The 19457-nt window shown below is 42.7% G+C and overlaps 1 protein-coding gene across 4 annotated transcripts in view; it reads left to right on the top strand.

Moving 5' to 3' along the window:
- SYNE1 (spectrin repeat containing nuclear envelope protein 1) overlaps positions 1–19457 on the top strand; it is a 373726-nt gene that overhangs the window by 255889 nt on the left and 98380 nt on the right. For 3 of the 4 annotated variants that reach the window (XM_036414424.2, XM_036414425.2, XM_045573412.1), the window contains 9 exons: positions 1904–2098; positions 4106–4279; positions 6059–6250; positions 12128–12259; positions 13595–13704; positions 15549–15705; positions 16609–16740; positions 16922–17077; positions 17212–17421. In XM_036414424.2, the coding sequence (XP_036270317.1) occupies positions 1904–2098; positions 4106–4279; positions 6059–6250; positions 12128–12259; positions 13595–13704; positions 15549–15705; positions 16609–16740; positions 16922–17077; positions 17212–17421 (1458 nt within the window). Of the gene's footprint in view, positions 1–1903; positions 2099–4105; positions 4280–6058; positions 6251–12127; positions 12260–13594; positions 13705–15548; positions 15706–16608; positions 16741–16921; positions 17078–17211; positions 17422–19457 lie in introns of those variants that run through there. The other variant, XM_045573413.1, reaches the window with a different exon arrangement.

The following is a 19457-nucleotide window of genomic DNA, read 5'->3' on the forward strand; positions in this document are numbered from 1 at the left end:
TCAGTGATAAGAGAGAATCATTGATTAGATCGGTTGCTCCTGCATTGGGGATCGAGCCTGAAATCCGGGTATGTGCCCTGGCTTGGAATCCAACCGTGACCTCCTGGATCATAGGTCTTCGCTCAACCAGTAAACCACTCCGGCCAGGCCAAAAAGCATTTTGAATGTATAGGAAGCAAGATCAGTCTGTAATTCATTACAATCCCATTATAATATCCCAGAAAGTTCTTTGGTGGAGACTGACAAGCTAATTCTAAAATATATGGCAAATGTATGAAAAAATGTATATTAAAACTTGAAAGGGTCGAGAATAGCCAATGCAACCTTGAAGAAGATGAGTAAAGTTGAAGGATGTATCCTTTAGAGTGAGACTTATAGAGCTATGGTGTTTATGGGAGTATGGTATTGGCACAGCCAGCCAGCCAAAGGGTCCATGGAACAGAACTGGAAACCAGAAGCATACTCACATCTACATAGAAACTTGGCTTATGTCAAAAATTACACTGCAAAGCACTGAGTAAAAAATCATTTTTAATAAATAATGCAGGGTCAGTTGGCTACCCAGATAAAAAAATATGTTGATCCCCTACCTACATTGGACACAAAAATTAAGTTCAGGTGGATTGTACATCTAAATGTGAAGAGGAAAAAAAACGTTTTCAAACAGTGCTTCTCAAACTATCTGTAGTAAATAACCTTTAAAAAATTATTTAAACTTTCTAACCCACCACAGACCATTATCTTCCTAAAATAAAATAAAATAAAATAAAATAAAATAAAATAAAATAAAATAATAAAATACTGCTTGGATATCAGGTCAATGTCAGGTTGCTATAAAGTTTTCTAACATTTACCCATGATATTGTCACCCAGTCATGAACTGGCGACAAACATTTTTAGACTAATGCCACTTTTTCGACCACACTTTGAATAGCATTCTTATAGAACAGCGTTTTTCAACCGCTGTTCCGCGGCACACTAGTGTGCCGCAAGATGTTGCCTGGTGTGCCGTAGGTGCAGACAAGAATTTTATAATTTTTCACTATTTTGTTTACTTAATATTTCATAATAAAGTAATTATAAAATACTTTCTTTGTGTTTATTTGATTCCTATTCAAGAGAATTACTTTATATATAGTCAATATAGGCACAGAGTTAAATTTTTTAACATTTTCTAATGGTGGTGTGCCTCGTGATTTTTTTCATGAAACAAGTGTGCCTTTGCCCCAAAAAGGTTGAAAAACACTGTTATAGAACAGTGTTTTCCATGGTGTGGTACGCGTACCCCCAGGGGTACAGGAAGAGTTTGGTGGAGGTATGCGTTGCACCGTGCTTAGCTGCGCCTAGTTCTACGTTCTCATGAGTCTGAGGGGTACTCAGCGTTACGAAAATTATAGAAGGGGTATACATATGTCAAAAGTTTGGGAAACACTGTTCTAGAAGATAACAAGTGAGAATATGTTCATGACCTTGAGGTAGGCAAAGATTGCTTAAATAGGACACCAAAAGGCCTAACTTTTTGTTGTTGTTGTTAATCTTCACCTGAGGATATTTGTCCACTGATTTTTAGAGACAGTGGAAGAGAGAGGGAAAGAGAGACACACTGAGCATGCCCAGCCCCTTCAGGTTATAGATGAGCCTATTGAAAACCAGAAAGATTCATGAACTTGTTCAAATTCATTTAATTTAATGGCACACATGGTTTTGAAATCAGACATTTTCTGACAGGTAGTTGTCTGAGACTTTCATGTTGAAACTTGTGTTAGTAGGCCCCCTATTTGTTGGTTAAATGGCTTTGAGTGAAATATATCCACTCATCTCAACTGGTGGGAGACTGAGCTGCTGACAGGAGTTCTCAGCCCCCAGAAATGTGACTTGAGTGTGATTCCTGACTTTCCCACAGGCTCTGATGGATGAGATCCTCATGCTCCAAGAGGAAATCAGCGAGCTGCAGGCTTCCCTCGCGGAGGCGCTGGTGAACAAGTCCCCGGAGTCTGACCCCGCGGAGCAGCTGGCCTTGCAGTCCACGCTCACCGTCTTGGAGGAGCGCATGTCCACCATCAAGATGAAAGCGTCAGGGAAACGACAGCTTTTGGAGGTAACATAACGGAAGCCCCGCATGTCCATGTCCCTTAGAGTTGTGCTGACAAGTGTTTGGGATATTTTGTGACAGACAGGTTTTCTTTTTTGAAAAAATATATTTCTTTATTTCAGATAGGACAGAAGAGGGAGGGAGGAAGGGAGGGAGGGAGAGAGAGAGAGAGGGAGGGAGGGAAGGAGGGAGGGAGGGAGGGAGGGAGGGAGGGAGAGAGAGAGAGAGAGAGAGAGAGAGAGAGAGAGAGAGAGAGAGAGAGAAACATCAATGATGAGAATGAATCACTGATCAGCTAACTCCTGAATGTCCCCTACTGGGAATCTGGCTGTAACCCTGACTGGGAATAAAACCATGATCTCCTGGTTCATAGGCCAATGCTCAACCACTGAGCTACAGGGGCTGGGCATGATGTGTGTAGCCAGAAATGCATCTTCTCATCCTTTTCTACCTCATTTCAGCATGAAAAGTTGATAATGTAGAAAGCAAATAGTTGGTAGACATGGGCCTCATGAAGAATAATTGTGGAAAATTTGCACAGTGGTGCTATCCTATATAATAAAAGCCTAATATGCAAATCGACCAGCAGAATGACCGGCAGAATGACCAGTTGCTATGATGCGCACTGACCTCCAGGGGGCAGATGCTCAAGGCAGAAGCTGCCCCCATCCCATAGATCCCAGGTGGGCCAAGGCGGGTGCCAGCAGGAGTCCCCCCTGCTTGCCCCACTAGTCACCCCACAGATCACCCTGATTGCTGGCTAGGCCTAGGGACCTTACCTGTGCACTAATTTTGTGCACCGGGCCTCTAGTGTTAAAATAAGAGCATATTATGAATATTACTAATGCTGCGAAGAATAAAACCTTAGTCAGACTTAGCCGATTCAAGCACACTGATTCATGAAAGTTTATTTTTGCTTTATTCTCTCTTATCATTTCTGGCCCTAAATATATAGGACATTAGACCTGAGATTCCACAAAATCCTTTAGAGAATCTGTCTCCTTGTACTTCTGGGATATAATCAGTTCTCAATATATTTCTTATTATGTGAACTTAATATTATTTTATTTGGCTGATGATTGTACTATAATTTAATTAAACATGGTCCTATTGTTGGGTGTGTAGGATCCTTCTAGTTTTACCTGTTATAACATTAGTCAGTTCATATTTTCATGTACTTCTTATTTGGAATAAATTTAAAATCAATGTGTCTGCTTTATTTAAAGTTTATGTTAAACTATTTTTCACATAATTTAAAAATAATAAGTTATTTATAAAGTAATTTTAAAATAAGGTATTTAGAATATTTTATTTTAAGAATTAACTTTTTAATGTAGTAATATTGTCCCCAATCATTTGATGAAACATTTGTGGAGTTTCAAAATTAAAATTAAGTGATTGGCTTGGTGTTTTTTTTTTGTTGTTTTGTTTTTAATATGAATTATTTGCCTCATTGAAAATAAAACAACAGAGATCTAACAACAACAACAAGAATTTTTTCTTTCATTCAAGAAACTAGTAACATGGGCCACCTCTTCTTGCAGGGAATCAATTGCCTGAAACTCATGATGTTTTCTTTCCGGGTGGACCATATGCTCTTCAGTTTGTCACAGTCCTCACCACTCCCTACAGTTTCCCCACATTGGGGTCATGTACCTATTTCCAACCCACCATCTTTGCCATTGTTTTGTTCTAATCCTTGATCAGTTTTCATCATTCATATTATCTGCCTGGTCCTGTAGAATGTAAAAATGCTTAAACTCTAGGTGCACATTAGGATCAAAGGGAAAGCTCTTTGAAAATATGAATCTTGAGACTCATCTTCAGAAATTCTGATGTATTGCTCTGGTATGTGGCCCAAGGAGAGTTTTTGTGTGTGTGTGTGTTTTGCCTTGCTTTTGAAGTTTCACAGTTGATTCTGGTGTGCAACCAGAGCTGAGGACCATTGCTCTTGTGTTGCGTCCTAAGGATCTTACCTGAGGGCGCTCTGTGACATTCCGCTTCCTTCGTTAGGAGAAGTTAAATGACCAGCTGGAGGAACAGAGACAGGAACAGGCCCTGCAGAGGTACCGCTCTGAAGTCGACAAACTGGACCACTGGCTCTTAAGCACTAAGGCCACACTGGACACCGCGCTGGGCGCCTCCAAGGAGCCCCTGGACATGGAGGCCCAGCTGGTGGACTGCCAGGTACGGAAGTGATCTTGAAGGAACATGTCAGCATCACAAAGCACATTTTAAAATGTGAAAACATAATGGTAAAAAGGCTTGATATGGATATATTATTTTTTTTTCAAGCCATATACTTCATATATTTAGAGAGTGGGAAAACAAATACCTTATACTAGTTAAAGCTTGAATTGAAATCCAGACTTCAACTCAGTCTTTTGAAAAATTTTACCAGTAAGTTCCCAATTTTAGAAAATCTTCAACTTCCTAAAGGAATTTTTTTTTTTTTTTTTAAATCATAGATACCAATTCCTGTGCTGTGCTGGGTGCTAATAAGACACTCAGAGGCAGTGAGAAGAATTGGTGTCAGTGCATCAGACTGCGGATGAATACAGCAGGAGATATCCCTAGTGCTCTGTTGCAATTTTTGTTCTAGTTCTGATATATCATTTTTGCAAACTTTGACAAACTGTCAGTTTTAGGCAACAGACTATAGACAGTGAGTTGTCTTTTGGATCAGAGAATACCTTTTTCTGATGTGAGGTCCCTAGGAATTAAGGTAGAGGCAATGACATTAAGGTTTCCATTATATTATTATTAGAGGCCCAATCTACAAAGATCGTGCCTCGGCCTTTACAGCCCCAGAAAGATGTCAGGAAGGTTATTTGGCTCTCTGGTCTAATTAGCATATTACACTTTCATTATTATAGATTGTCTACCCCTATGTTATGAAAAATTTCAAGCACACATGTAAGTACAGAGATTAGATAACGAACTCCCTGTGCCAATCATTGAATTTCAAAGATTATCCACACATTGTATGTACTGCACACATTGATGATGTACATCTTAAAGGCTCTTTCATTTAACTATAACTAGCAAGTTTCTAGAAAATCCTACCTAATCTGCAGGGTTAAATATCGGTAAGCATGACTTCATACTTATCCCATTTGGGATCAGAGGAAATACACAAAAACCATTCATTGGTGGGCATCATCTTTTTTAAAAAACTAGGTAGTATTCCATTTTGGCCATTCCTTTTATGATTGAGATTTATTGTAGTATTGACTATTATCATTTGAACTTTTTAGTTCCTTGGGCAATTTACCTATGTGTATTGAAGGCATCATTCTTCTCTGCTTTGATGCTAAACAATAGAGAGCTACATGCCAGTGCTTTCTATAGACATCTATTCTAGCATTTCCTTTTAGGATTTGAAATTGCTAACATGCACTTCGAAATATGTTCTCCCGCCACTCCCTTCGGATACCTCTATTTCTATCATAAAGTCCATAATTCTAATAAAATATTACAGGACTTTTTACAAAGCACTAAAATCATCTTTTGACAAAATTTTTAGAATCTAGAAGCATATGGAATCACACAAATAGATAACACTTCCTTAGTCAACTTAAATCTAGTATTGAGCCAGTTGTATAATTATAATGGGGGCTATTGCACAGACTTGGCACATTATGATGTTTGGGGCTCTGGGCACTTTGCTTCCATGAGTCCCTTCTATAAAAATGGTCTTTTCTCCTCATCTGTTGCCTATCTAAAGTGGACTTTGTCCCCCTCCCCCCAATATATCCTATAATATCTAATCTTAAGAGAAAAACTTAGAAGCTCAAGCTATTTTTAAAAATCTACTATTCAAGGCTGTAGGAAAACTAAGGGGAAAACTCTGAAGACGTATTCTCTGGATGAAAGACATAAGGAAGTGTTGCGTTTCACTGTGAGAAACGGTCTTTGTAGAGGCCGGCATGGTGTGTGAATTCCACCCTCTTTCTGTCCTCCCAGAACATGCTGGTGGAAATAGAGCAGAAGGTGGTGGCCTTGTCGGAGCTGTCCGTCCACAATGACAACCTGCTGCTGGAGGGCAAGGCCCACACGAAGGACGAGGCAGAGCAGCTGGCAGTGAAGCTGAGAACCCTCAAGGGGAGTCTCCTGGAGCTCCAGCGAGCCCTGCACGACAAGCAACTGAACATCCAGGTGAGGCCCCAGCCCCGATGGTGAGGCGGCGCTGCAAGGACAGCGAATCCATGTGCATTGCTGACGTGCCTTTCCTGAGCCTGTCCCTTTAAGGAAACAGTGGGGAGTGATGCTTACTTATGTACATACCTGCATCACACAAACTTTGGCATGGATTTTCCAATAGACTTTATAAGGATTGTTTAAATCTGTACACCTGAAAGTTGCAGTGTAGGAAAAGAAATAAAATAGCAAAATCTAGCAAACAAACAATTTAAAAAATGTCCATCATTCATAAATTAATATATCTTATAACATCCCCCCATAGCTTACTGTCCTGCCTCCTCCTGTATCTCTCTGCCTCGCACTTGCTCGCTGCCCTTCCCCCTCCTGTAGCTCTCCACCGCTGCCCCAGTCTCCTGCAGATCCATGATCCGGTCCTTATGTGATCAGTCATCACGCCTCACAGTATAATGGATAATTAGCATATTCCTCCTATTATATAGGATGGGAGGAAAATGATTCAGTTTTTGAACAAATCGCTTTTCGAACAGCCTCCTGGAATGAATTAAGTTCAAGAAACGAGGTTCCACTGTAACTCAGTGGAGGAAAAACTGATGAAAAAGAAGTTAAGATTGCAAGAACCAACTTGTGTAGGAGGGAGAAGATAGGATCCAGTATCAGGGAAGGAGACACCCCTAATTGAGTGCAGATGCTAGCAGGGGATGGGGCCACAAAAGTCGTGGTGGCAATTCATTGGACATTCACTATGATGGCTTCTTTTTTCTCAGTGCAATGATTTTTTCAGACTAACCTACATAGTTCCAGTTCTCTGTTAATTGCATGATTCTATGATTGAAAGCATCACACCTAATCAATAGAAAACTACTAGAAGCAGTGGTTTCATATCTGGGATAGCTCTTATTTATGAAGCTCCAGCTGGGCCCGCCCCCTGAGGCAGGTAGGAATGGAAGGGACAGCCAGATTGGTCCAGAGGCGCATCTGGGGTTAAGTGGGCACACATCCCAGGGCCTCAGGCCTGGGGAGGAATGTGAACTCGTGAAGCAGGTCCTGCCAGGACCTTGACAAGCCTCTGAGGCGCAGCTGTGGGCCCCAGCTCTCAGCACACAAGAATTTACAGTCATCGTGGCTTCATCTTCCAGAGAAAGGGAATGAGGATTTATATCTAAAACCTTCCCATTTGAACAATTTAATTCTAAAATTGAAAAATGATGTGTGTGCCAAATGAAGCATAACCAGGTGACAAAGGTGGTTCTCGGGCCGTCACTCTAAGGTCCACTGCTGTTCTAAGGTCCCCTTAGCCTGGTCCCACCAGGTGTTCACCAGAGAACTGGGGCGAGATCATCGAACTTCCCTTTCGTGCAGATCAGTTTTCTCATCTGTAAAATGGGAATAGTAATAGTATTTAACTTTAAAACATTCTGAGGATGTAAAGGCAGGTAATGCTCACAGTAGGTACTCAGATCACAGCGAATATAATAATGAATAACAACTAGCAGTTTGCAGAACACATTCTTTGTGAGGAAAGGCCCTGCTGAATGCGGGAAGGCTAGACTGGTCTGGGCGGGCTGCACGTGCTGACAGCCACCCGCGCTGCCCACCCCTGGCGGGTGCTGCTGGGCCACATTGAGTCAAGGTCTGGTGCAGCCCGTGGGGGTCAGCCATCCTGGGGATACTGCTGTGCAAGCTATTTGCTTGCCTTGAAATTAGTTTTTGTTCATTTTTAAAATACTTAGACATTTACCATCTTTCATCTGATGAGTTTCCAGCATGTAACATTTTGGTGGCTTATTTTTTTATTTCAGTAATTAGACCTTTTGGAAGAGATTCTATTTCCAGGTGTAGGACTAAAAGGAGCACTGCGTGTGCTATTATTGCCATGAAAAGGATCGTTCCACTTCGTGTAGCAAGTTCAGAATAGATCTGGGATTAACTAAGGGCTGTTGGCGGAAAGAAATCTTGCATGGAATGTAGATGTTAGTGAAGTTGGACCCTTCATTTGGGGTTGAGAGTCAGGAGGAATGAAACAGCTTCTCAGCTCTTGTGGGGCCTTACGCACTTTATTTCTCGGAGCTACTTATCTATACAGAAGCCATCTCTGTTCAGGCCATTCTTTTAACAAATTGAACTTCTGTTTGTATCGGTGAATAACCAACCTCTTTAGCTCCCCCTCCCCAGGGGTTCTTTCTCTAAGTGAAGGGACACAGACTTACTGGCATGTGATAATATCTCTTGACTTATGTTATGTTTTCTTTGCAAAAAGCTTAGGTCATTTCACACGTTATTACCCACCCAGGGAGCAGAGAGTTAGCCCTATATAAATAATTAAGTGCTTTATAAAGAAAAGCTTTATTTAATGTTTAGCATTCTCCAGTCCTCACTAATCTTCCAAGGAATGTTCCTGGCAAAAGCAGTTACTGTTCTAGTATTTCCAAAATAAACAGCTATGTGGCTCCGCCCACAGGAGACTCTGGGCATGAAGTCACTTACTACTTCCCAGTCCCTAGCTAAGAGGGAAGGCCGCTCTCCAACCTCAGAGACAGTGACTGCAGTTATCTCTTCCCTCTGTCCTGGCCTGCTCATCCCCAGGGCAGAGGGAGGGAAATCTGAGCTGGATTCTCCATCCTTTCTTTTGCTTCCTGTGGTCCCAGGGTTATGGTTCAAAATGACTAAACCGGTCAGAGAAAAACTCACTGACTGAAAAAATGAGGCGTCTGCCCTCAGGTGGCCTAACTCCCTTTTCTCTAAAGCGGTGGGTTCCGTGAGTGAAATATAAGACTGGTTTTGTAGCCCGTCTTAGAACATGAACATGCGTGTGTGCTTGGGCAGTGACCGCGCTGTCCTTAGACCTGGCGCTGCCGCTGTCCTTTTCCTAAGCACACATTTGGCGCGAGGCTTTGGGAGGACAGCTCTGTCAGACAGGCGTGACCTGGGATAGAAGGGGTGGTGAACGGAGAAGTTACCATCTTCAGCTCTGGAAACGAACTTTTCCAAGAGCAGAGCAGGAGGAGGTGATAGGATCCCACCCGAGAGAGACAGCAGGTCATGGCCTTGACCTCTGTCCCATCAGCTGGAGCGGCTCTGATTGGGGACAGTGGTCAGCCTCCTGCACTGACTCTCCGGGTCCAGTGGACCCGCTGCCGCATCCTCACCGGGAGGTCCCGGGTCTCTCAGAGCGAAGGCTGGGTCAGCGGTGCATTCTCAGATGGAGGGCATCTGCTTCGTGTAGAAGTGTCTGGGCCTTAGTCCTGGAAGAGTGTCCGTTCAGCCCACACCGCCACCTGCAGAAGGGTCCCGGTTTTCTGTGTGAGGCTGTCCTGCGGGAGTGGGAATGTTCCCAGCGGGGTGTCCCCAAGCACCCATCCCCAAGGCCCTGCGCCATGGAGATGGCATATTTCAGACCGGCGGCGTTGTTCTGTCTACACCACATTCTCTGGCTGGGAAGCTGGGTCATCTTAAAGCAGTGGTTGGCAAACTTTAATTAGTCAACAGACCCAAATAGCAACAGTACAACGATTGAAATTTCTTTTGAGAGCCACATTTTTTAAACTTAAACTTCTTCTAATGCCACTTCTTCAAAATAGACCCACCCAGGCCATGGTATTTTGTGGAAGAGCCACACTCAAGGGGCCAGAGAGCAGCATGTGGCTCACGAGCCGCAGTTTGCCGACCACTGGCTTAAAGGAAAGTACCGTGAGCTCAGTGGCTCAGGACCTGGGAAAAGATTATGGATAACATTCCCTGTAGGTTTCACTGCTTTCTTGTTTCCTTCCGTTTATTTCACTTCAAGCACGGATAGCAGCTTTGCCAAGGTGATCATCTCAAACGTTTTACAATTTAATAATGGGGTTTTAATGAATAGAAAGATAGACAGACACTATTTCCCTGTAACAGTCTCTACGTAAGAAACGTGCAAACCTGCAGAGAATTTTTATTAGTTTATTTGAGCCAAACTGACCACATACAGAGGGAGCTGATGGCAAATGCTTAGAATACATTTCCTTTAAGTGTTTGGAATGAAGGCGGGGAAAAAAGAAAAGAGGACACAGAGGTGGGAAAAGCCAGGGGGACTGAGTTAGGGAATAGTGAATAGATGATGTGCTCTCCTGAGGGTGGCAGGGATTATGCCAAAGGTGTGTTAACCTAAATGCACAGAGTCAATGGGCAGGGCTTGCCTAAGGCAAAGTGCCTGGGGAGTGGCTTCCCACCCCAATGGCCCAGCTAGGAATTTATGATCAAAGCCCCCTGGGAGGTCACTTTCAGGGAATCCCTTTTACCCCTATTGGCAATAGTTAGTGAAATTCCGAAAATAAGAGGAGCTTTGTGGTCACTTGGTGGGATGCAGCCACCTGGCTGGATCCCATGCTTTTATCAAAGTCAGCGAAGAACCAGGACAGCAGCAGCAGCTCCCCTCTAGCCAGCAGGCCCACTCCTGCATGAAATACACTCTAACACCTCCCCGCCCCACCCTGCTCCAGCCATTGGGTCCTTCACTGCCCTACTCTCTATGAGATGCCATGCCTCTTCCTTCCCCTCCTTTGCTTTGGGGTCCACAGGCCTGCAGGGCCCTCCGCCTGCCTCTGCCACTGTTCTGTGCTCTGTGGAGCTGTCTCTGAGGCTGCCTGCACAGAGCGGCTCTGAAACCTTTCCCCTTCACTCTCTGTCCATCATCTGGTTTCCCGTTCTTTGAAGACTCTTACCTTCTCTTATTTGCTTATTGTTTTCTCCCCAGTAGGGCCCCTGTCTGACTCCTTGAAAGGAATATCCCCAATGCCTAGAACAGTGCTTGACACCCAGTAGGTGCTTAAGAAGTACTTAGTGAATGAGCTATATTCAAATTGTGCAACTTATCCTCTGACATTTACATGTAGGTGAGCAGAAAAATTCTCGGTGGGAACGAATCCCATTCTGATATGAGTACGTTAGGGCCTTGCAAATCCCGTCAGAACAAGCAACCTGGAAGGATACATTCCTACCAAATAATTCAGAATTACTGGTCTTTCTCCTTATTTATTTATTTTTCATTTTTTAATCTTTTAATATATATTTTTATTGATTTCAGAGGGGAAGGGAGAAGAAGATAGATATAGAAACATCAGTTATGAAAGAGGATCATTGATTGGCTGCCTCCTGCACACCCCCTACTGGGGATCAAGCCCATAATCCAGGCATGTGCCCTTGACCAGAATCGAACCCAGGACCTTTCAGTCTGCAGCCCACTGAACCAAACCAACTAGGGCTGACTTTCTCCTTTGTCGAAGCCGGTGGTGGCAGCGAATGGCAGTGGGGTGTGGTCCTGGTGGTGTTAGTAGAGGAAGTGAGATTTAGAGTTACTATGTTCTTCTGGAAAATATTCTGGAATAATGTCTGGTGACCACATCAGTCAGCTAAAAAGTCCAGCTTCTAAGTAGGCAGCTCTGCCCTCAAATATATATGAGTATAATCATCTATTTATTGTTCTCCCTCCTACAGATGCCGTAAGTTCAATGAGTTTTGTGTTACCATTTTAAAATATATATTTTTATTGATTTCAGAGAGAAAGGGAGAGGAAGAGAGGGAGAAAGGGGGAGAGGGAGAGAAAAATCAATGATCAATGAGCATCATTGATTGGCTGTCTCCTGCACATCCCACACTGGGGATCAAGCCCACAACCCAGGCACTTGACTGGCATCGAACCCAGTACCCTTCAGTACACAGGCTGACACTCTTTCTACTGAGCCAACCCAGCTAGGGCCATTTTTAAAAAAAATATGGTTTCACCTCCAAACGGAGCCGCTTTGGTGTTTTTGAGACCACACCGAAGCAGCTGCCGCTCCGCTCTGGTCAGGGCTTTCCTGGGAGCGGTATGACTCTTGATTTCTGTCTCCTTCAAACCAGGGAGCAGCACAGGAGAAGGAGGACAGCGACGGTGACCCAGCTGCTGCCCAGAGGCCCGGAGTCCAGGACTGGCTGGCCCAAGCGCGCTCCTCATGGGCCCTCCAGCGGCAGAGCAGTCTCCAGCAACAGAAGGTAAAGCACTTCCTACCTCTCTCCAGCCTGCAGGAGTGCCAAGCCCACACCAGAGGGAGACACTTAGAAGGCCAGTTTCCTGTGTTCCAAAGACAGAATGCGCCTTTGCCTGCTCTTCGCAGGGACGGGCTAAAGGGTTCAGCATATCTCCCTGTGACCACTGGAATGCTTGGGCCTTTTTCTGTGGTTTGTTTATTTGTTTTAGTCTCTGTTTTTTGTTGTTGTTGTTGTTTTTTTGTGCTTGGTCATTTTAAACTCTATTCTTTTAAGAAAATCAAGATTATCTGCTCTGTTTTTCCAACTTGCCCCAATTTCAGACTATTTTATCTAATAAAAACCTCAAGAAGGCCTCTGAGAATTGGTGAAAGTCTGAGTTACATGGTTGTTGTTGTTTTTTTGTTTGTTTGTTTGTTTTTAAATAAATGTAATTTATTTTCTACTTCCAAGTAGATACCATCACAACATTGGATTGCAAATTGTTAAATTATAGCCTAGTGAAAAAAATGAGCTGTGATGAATAGGAATGATTCCTCATTGACACCTTAACTTTATGAATTAGGCATATTAAATTATTTTTTCAAAGAGCAAAGGCATTTATCACAAAAAATGAAAAAGTAAAACTGAATTCATTGATAATCAAATTTATCAAGTAAGCAGGGAATTAACAGCTGATCTCAAGGACTTTCAATTCATATATATATATATTTTTTAATTGATTTTTCACAGAGAGGAAGAGAGAGGGATAGAGAGTTAGAAACATCAATGAGAGAGAATCATCGATCAGCTGCCTCTTGCACAGCCCCCACTGGTGATGTGCCCACAACCTAGGTATATGCCCTTGCCCGGAATCGAACCCCACCTTTCAGTCCACAGGCCGACGCTCTATCCACTGAGCCAAACCAGTCCCAGCAAGGACTTTCAATTCATTTTGAAAATTGAAATTTCATGGGGGAAAAAAGAAGACATATGTACTGCTATTTGTAATACCTCCAACAATAAAAAATGAATAAATAAATAAATAAAATAAATAAGAAAATTGAAATTTCACATTGTACCACTTGAGGGCACCATTGCCCAGAAAAATGTTAATTTTCCATTGATTTTTTTTTCTTTTTTTCTCTTCATGATTTTTCAGGTCTGTTTTATCAAAGCCACAAAAGCTGTAGAGTAGTTTGGAGAGACGTGTGAGCCTTTCCCTCAACCACACCTTTTATGCAACATGCAAACTTACACATGTGCTGCACGAGTTCTCCGAGGCTGTAGTAGACATAGAAGCATGGTTGCAGAGGATACCCATGAAGTCACAGCTGTGTGATTGTTCTTTCCCTTGAGCAGGAGTTGGAGCAGCAGTTAGCAGAGCAGAAGAGCCTCCTGCGGTCAGTAGCCAGTCGTGGGGAGGAAATCCTCATCCAACACTCAGCTGCAGAGACCTCTGGCGGTGCTGGGTAGGTTTCTGCTGCTCTTTCTATTCTGGTCACTGATTCCCTAACATCTGAAGAAATGCTAACATCGCAATCAAACTTTTATTTAACACCTGCAAAATTTTCATCAGTTTTTTCTCTTTAGGATATATAATTTACTTGCATTTTGAATATTTTATTGTGTGGCATGAGTACATCTAGGGAGTCTTAGGGCTAACTTATTTGTCTTCTTTTTGATATGCTCAGCATATCTGTCCAGAGAAGAAACATAAGTTCGTTTTGTAAAAATCAAATAAGAAACACATTATAAAATATCTAACTGCAAAACATTTTCCCTGTAAGAACTTATCTTCCCTCAACATCATTTTCCCTACGAAAGATGTTGATTTTTCTTGAGGATCTGTTTTTGTAACTTCTGCATGCAAACTCATTGAGCTTTGAGTCCTGCTATAGAGTGAAGAAGAGAAGTCTTATACACAGAAGAGTATTAGAAGAAAAGCTAAGGAAGTTGGGCAATTTTCTTTGTATATATATATATATGTATTATTGATTTTTTACAGAGAGGAAGGGAGAGAGATAGAGTTAGAAACATCGATGAATGAGAAACATCGATCAGCTGCCGCCTGCACACTCCCTACTGGGGATGTGCCCATATCCAAGGTATATGCCCTTGACCAAAATCAAACCTGGGGCCTTTCAATCTGCAGGCTGATGCTCTATCCACTGAGTCAAACTGGTTTCGGCAGAAGTTGGGCAATTTTCAAGTTGAAGACTTGAGTCTAAGGGTTGGAAAGGAAAGGAGCTGCGGTAGAGAGGAATGATCCCTCTGTTTTGAGGGAGGTCTGGATTTTATTCTAGTTCAACTGCTGGCACCATGGAAAAGTAACTCAGCTCTGAGCCCTGCTGTGCTCCTCCGTGGAATTAGTATAAGAAGGGCCTATCTTCTTCACAGAGAGGTTGTGAAAGTTGTGAATGTCACAGATCAAATATGCAGTTATTTATTTTGTATTGATTTCAGAGAGGAAGGGAAAGGGAGAGAGAGAGAGAAACATCAATGATGAAAGAGAATCATTGATCGGCTGCCTACTGCATGCCTCACACTGGGGGAATCTAGCCCACAACTCGGGCACATGCCCTGACTGGGAATCGAACTGTGACCTCCTGGCTCATACGTGGACACTCAAGCACTGAACCATGCTGGCTGGGCTGATGCGCATTTATTTTTAATGTTTGCTAATTAGTGGACACTCAATATTACATTAGTTTCAAGTGCACAGCATATGGTGCAGGGATTTAAAACTCGGCTCTGTGTCACCCTAAGAGCCACAGTCATGCTCAGATGCACATTGCTGCTTGACCTGAAGGATGAGGTGCAGGTCCCTTCCTCTCCTGCCCTGAACCCTACCTAATCCACATCTTCAAACCTGGCCTTTCACTCGGGGTCAAAACTCGCAGAGACCAAGTAGCATTTTTACAGTTTTTAATTGAGTTGTGGGCTATTTGTCAAAGAATACAAATCCATAGACTTTCTGATCCCCAATTATTTTTATCTTTACTGTTAAGCTGTTTTCAATGTATTTTTAAATGTTGAGCTATTTTCAATGTATTTTTAAATGTTGAGCTATTTTCAATGTATTTTTAAATGTTGAGCTATTTTCAATGTATTTAAGTGATTGTGGCCCCAGTTGCATGATCCTATATTTGTTGATGGTTAGTCTCCCATTTTTTATTGAAATTTATTTTTCCGGAAGTGTGAGCTAATAACTAAAGTCATCTGGTTCTCATTTCAGAGGCCACAGCTTGTGCACGCTGTACGTGATCACCTTTTTGCCCACATGGTAAACTTGGATTGTTTATTCCTCTAATAGTGAAAAACCTGCTGTGTCATCCCAGGAGTTGGGGCGGGAAGGAGAGAAGGCCCCCGCTGAAGGCCAGATGCGGATGAAGTGGGAGAGCCTCCAGCAGGAAGTCAGCGCCAAGCAGAGGCTGCTGCGGGACGCCCTGGCGCAGGAGCAAGAGCAAGTGGTACCGCACGTTTCTCTCTTCTGTCCTCACCCTTGTAGGAGATGCACAGCACAGCTGAGATAGTATAACTACCGTCCTCTATGTATTCTCATTTTCAATGTAAAAGAAGATGCGAAACAAATGATTCTTCCTACATTTTTCTTAACAAGCCCATTTCACATTTCCTCTAGTAATTAATTACATGTTTATTTGTGAAAATTTGATTTCTAGGTACCGTTTTTCCTCAGAGATAATCCATACCTGATTACTCATTAGCATAAATCATTAAATTGTGTTTCCCCCCTTTTTTACGACTTTGAAAATTAGGGATGCAAATTAGGGATGTATATCCATCTAGGATAAAAGAAATCCCAAGAATCTGGAACTAAATTGTCAAGTCATCTTATTTTTCCTGGCTACTTCTAGTATGTAATAGTTTCAGAGGACCTTAATGAGACACCATGGGGGCCTCGGTGGTTCTAAAAGACAGGGAAGCCAGCGGTCAACTGGAATTGCTCCTGTAAACCAGGTGCAGGCTGATTTGCAAGATGGGTAGGTACTGAGTGACTTTGAACTTGGCTCAGCCAATCAAGCCACACCCAATGGAATTGAACATAGCAACAGAAGGTTCCAGATAAATAGCTACTAGTTTGCTCCAAGAAGAAGCCAGAGAGTCAGAGGAATGGACACCTTGGAGAGCTAGTGAGTGAGGCCAGACCCCAGGCAGGCCTGCCAGGCTCACCACAGCCATGGCCCAGCAGGCTTTTGACAATAAATACTAGTCCTGTGTCCTGGGCTAGCACTCACCTGGACCTTTCCACAGCAGCAGCATGAACGGGGTACATTCTAGGACTTCCCTTTGGGTCTGAGGAACCCGGACACAGTGCATGTGCTCTTCCGTAAGCTGCCCCTGTTTGTCTGCAGCTTTTCAGCAGGCCGAACCGGCTCCTGGCTGGCGTGCCGCTGTACAAAGGCGATGGGCCAGCCCACGACAAATCCGCAGTGACATCCTTGCTGGATGGGTTGAACCAGGCCTTTGAGGAGGTCTCATCCCAGGTAAGGCTGTGCTCTGAGTTTGCTCATGGATCTTGGTCTTCGTGAGGTTTCCCATCCCTGGGCATGATTCTTGAGACCCAACCCTAATGAATGACCCTAAACTCCAAAGTCTCATCCTGGTAATTTTCTTTGGTTCCTCAAAACACTGTACTTAATTCCTTCTTCCACTTCTTTTTTCCAGGGCGGAGGGACAAAGAAGCAGAACATTCACTTGGAACAGAAGTTGTATGATGGAGTTTCGGCTGCCTCCATGTGGCTGGATGATGTCGAAGAACGTTTACTTTTGGCTACGGCCCTTACACCAGAAGAAACCGAGACTTGCCTCTCCAACCAAGAGGTAGGTTTGCCAGCCTATGCCTATGCGTGTACGGCCTTATACAGCACTGGACTCCCTAAGGGGATAAAGACTTGATTTGTGTATAGATTCCTGGGTCTGAACATTCCAATGCTCTTCTTTTTGATCAACCCTAGACACTGGCCAAAGACATTAAGGAGATGTCAGAAGGAATGGATAAGAACAAGAACTTGTTTTCCCAAGCGTTTCCGGAGAACAGTGATAACCGCGATGTCATTGAAGACACTCTGGGATGTCTTTTGGGGAGGTTATCCTTGTTAGACTCTGTGGTAGATCAGCAATGTCATCAGATGAAGGAAAGACTTCAGCAAGTACTAAATTTCCAGGTAAGGCATTGTCAACAGGTTGCCTATCCTCCACGGAAAGAGTTATTGGTTTGCTCTAAGCAGAAGCCAGGGAGGGTGTCCTAAACAGGATGTCTGATTGAGATATGATACACCAAGACCTATTTTACTTCTTCATATGAACAATGAGGAGCAAGAACATTACAGAAAAACTAGGAGATTGAACTCGGATTACAAAACTGAGTTTTATTCTCCCAGGAATGGAGAATAAACTTGGGGAAAAGCAGTTAGCTACATTCAGGGCTGAAATAGGAATTTAAATCCAACCAATAAAAGTCATATTTATGGCACAGCATAATTACAATTTCCAGTTGATAATAGTAGTGTTTAAAACATCTAACCAAAGAAACATGCAGGCAGGGCTGTGATACAAAGGGAAGCCGGGCCTCCAATAGCAGGCCTGCTATAAGGGACTGGGGCTAATGAGTTCCACCTGCGTTCAAACATATTGCATTACTTCCCGGTCCTCACCCCTCAGGCTCACTGCCTTCAGCCCCAGACTGGAGAATGTTGCCAAGAGAGGAACTGTGTGCTTATGAAACTTTTCCTAGGACTTTAAATTTCAGCAAATGCGAAAGTGGCTGATAACCGTTCAGTGTTGATTTTCATTCCTAATAAAAAGTTCCCTTTGGGAATACGTAAGTTTTAATTGAATTTTATTTTCAACAGACATAGAAGTTTTATAAAATGGATATCTGTGATTAGGACCAAGAATTTTATGTACAATGTTTTATTAAAAAAAATAGTGTAAAATGTTAAATAAATGTAGCATTAGCCAAGACACAAGGGATTTTCTGGGTATATATCTGGAGCAAGCATGTCAAACTCACTACCGGCGGGCCATATGCCTTGATTAAATGATTGTTTTAGAGGGGCAAATTACCACTGCCTTCAGGTAATTTATATTCTTAAAACTACAAACTAAAATTTAATCATTTTTTTTGTGTGTCATTTTTTTTTATTTACAAAATATTTTCACATGTACTCTTGTCTTTAATCTTCACAAGATCCTTAATAGTTAAGCTTTGTTCTAATATCCATTTTGCAAAGTCAAGAGCAAAAATTAAGAACAAAGTCTGCAGCCCAGCTTAGTCAGTGGATTGAGCTTCACCCCAAGGACCAAGAGGTTCTGGGCTCAATTCTCTGTCAGGTTATGTGCCAGGATTTGGGCTCCATCCCCAGTAGCCAGTGTGCAAGAGGCAGCCAATCAATGTGTCTCTCTGATATTTGTTTTTAACACACTCTCTTTCTCCCTTCCTCTGTGAAATCAATAAAATTTATTTAAAAAATAATAAAAGAATGGTCCGACCTGGTCAGTGTGGCTCAGTGGTTGAGCATCGACTTATGAACCAGAAGGTCACTTTTCAATTCCCGGTCAGGGCACATACCTGGGTTGTGGGCTCAGTCCCCAGTGTTGGGTGTGCAGGAGGCAGCTGATCAATGATTCTCTTCACCATTGATATTTCTATCTCTCCCTTCCTCTCTGAAATCAATAAAAATATATTTAAAAAGAAAGTACAAAGTCTCCAAAGCCAGTCTCCTTGAGTTCAAGTTCTGGCTTTGTTATGTACTGGTCTATTACCTTACCACCTCTCAGCCTTTGTGTCCAAAACTCTTAAATCACACCCTACTGACTGCCTCATAGGGTTTTGTGGTGCTGCAAACAATATCACATCTCATAAGCAAAACCCTTGTTTCTAGCACCATTTTTCCAGTGCTGTTATTACATTTTCCTATTTAATCTGCAGCTGGGCTTTCAGATTGGTGTGGGTTTGGGTTAGTGACAGCTACTGCCTTTTAGAATCACATGATTTTTTCTAATTCTCCTGTTCATTGCTTTAAAAAAATTATAATTTACTGCACAATCCACTCACAATTTTGCTTTTTAGCCTGACATTTTGGTTTTTGTTGTTGTTGTAGTTGTTTTTTGAATATATTTTTATTGATTTCACAGAGGAAGGAAGAGGAAAGAGAGATAGAAACATCAATGAGAGAGAATCATTGATTGGCTGCCTCCT

This window comes from Pipistrellus kuhlii, unplaced genomic scaffold (genome assembly GCF_014108245.1).
Source record: "Pipistrellus kuhlii isolate mPipKuh1 unplaced genomic scaffold, mPipKuh1.p scaffold_m20_p_5, whole genome shotgun sequence".
Classification (NCBI taxonomy): Eukaryota; Metazoa; Chordata; class Mammalia; order Chiroptera; family Vespertilionidae; genus Pipistrellus; species Pipistrellus kuhlii.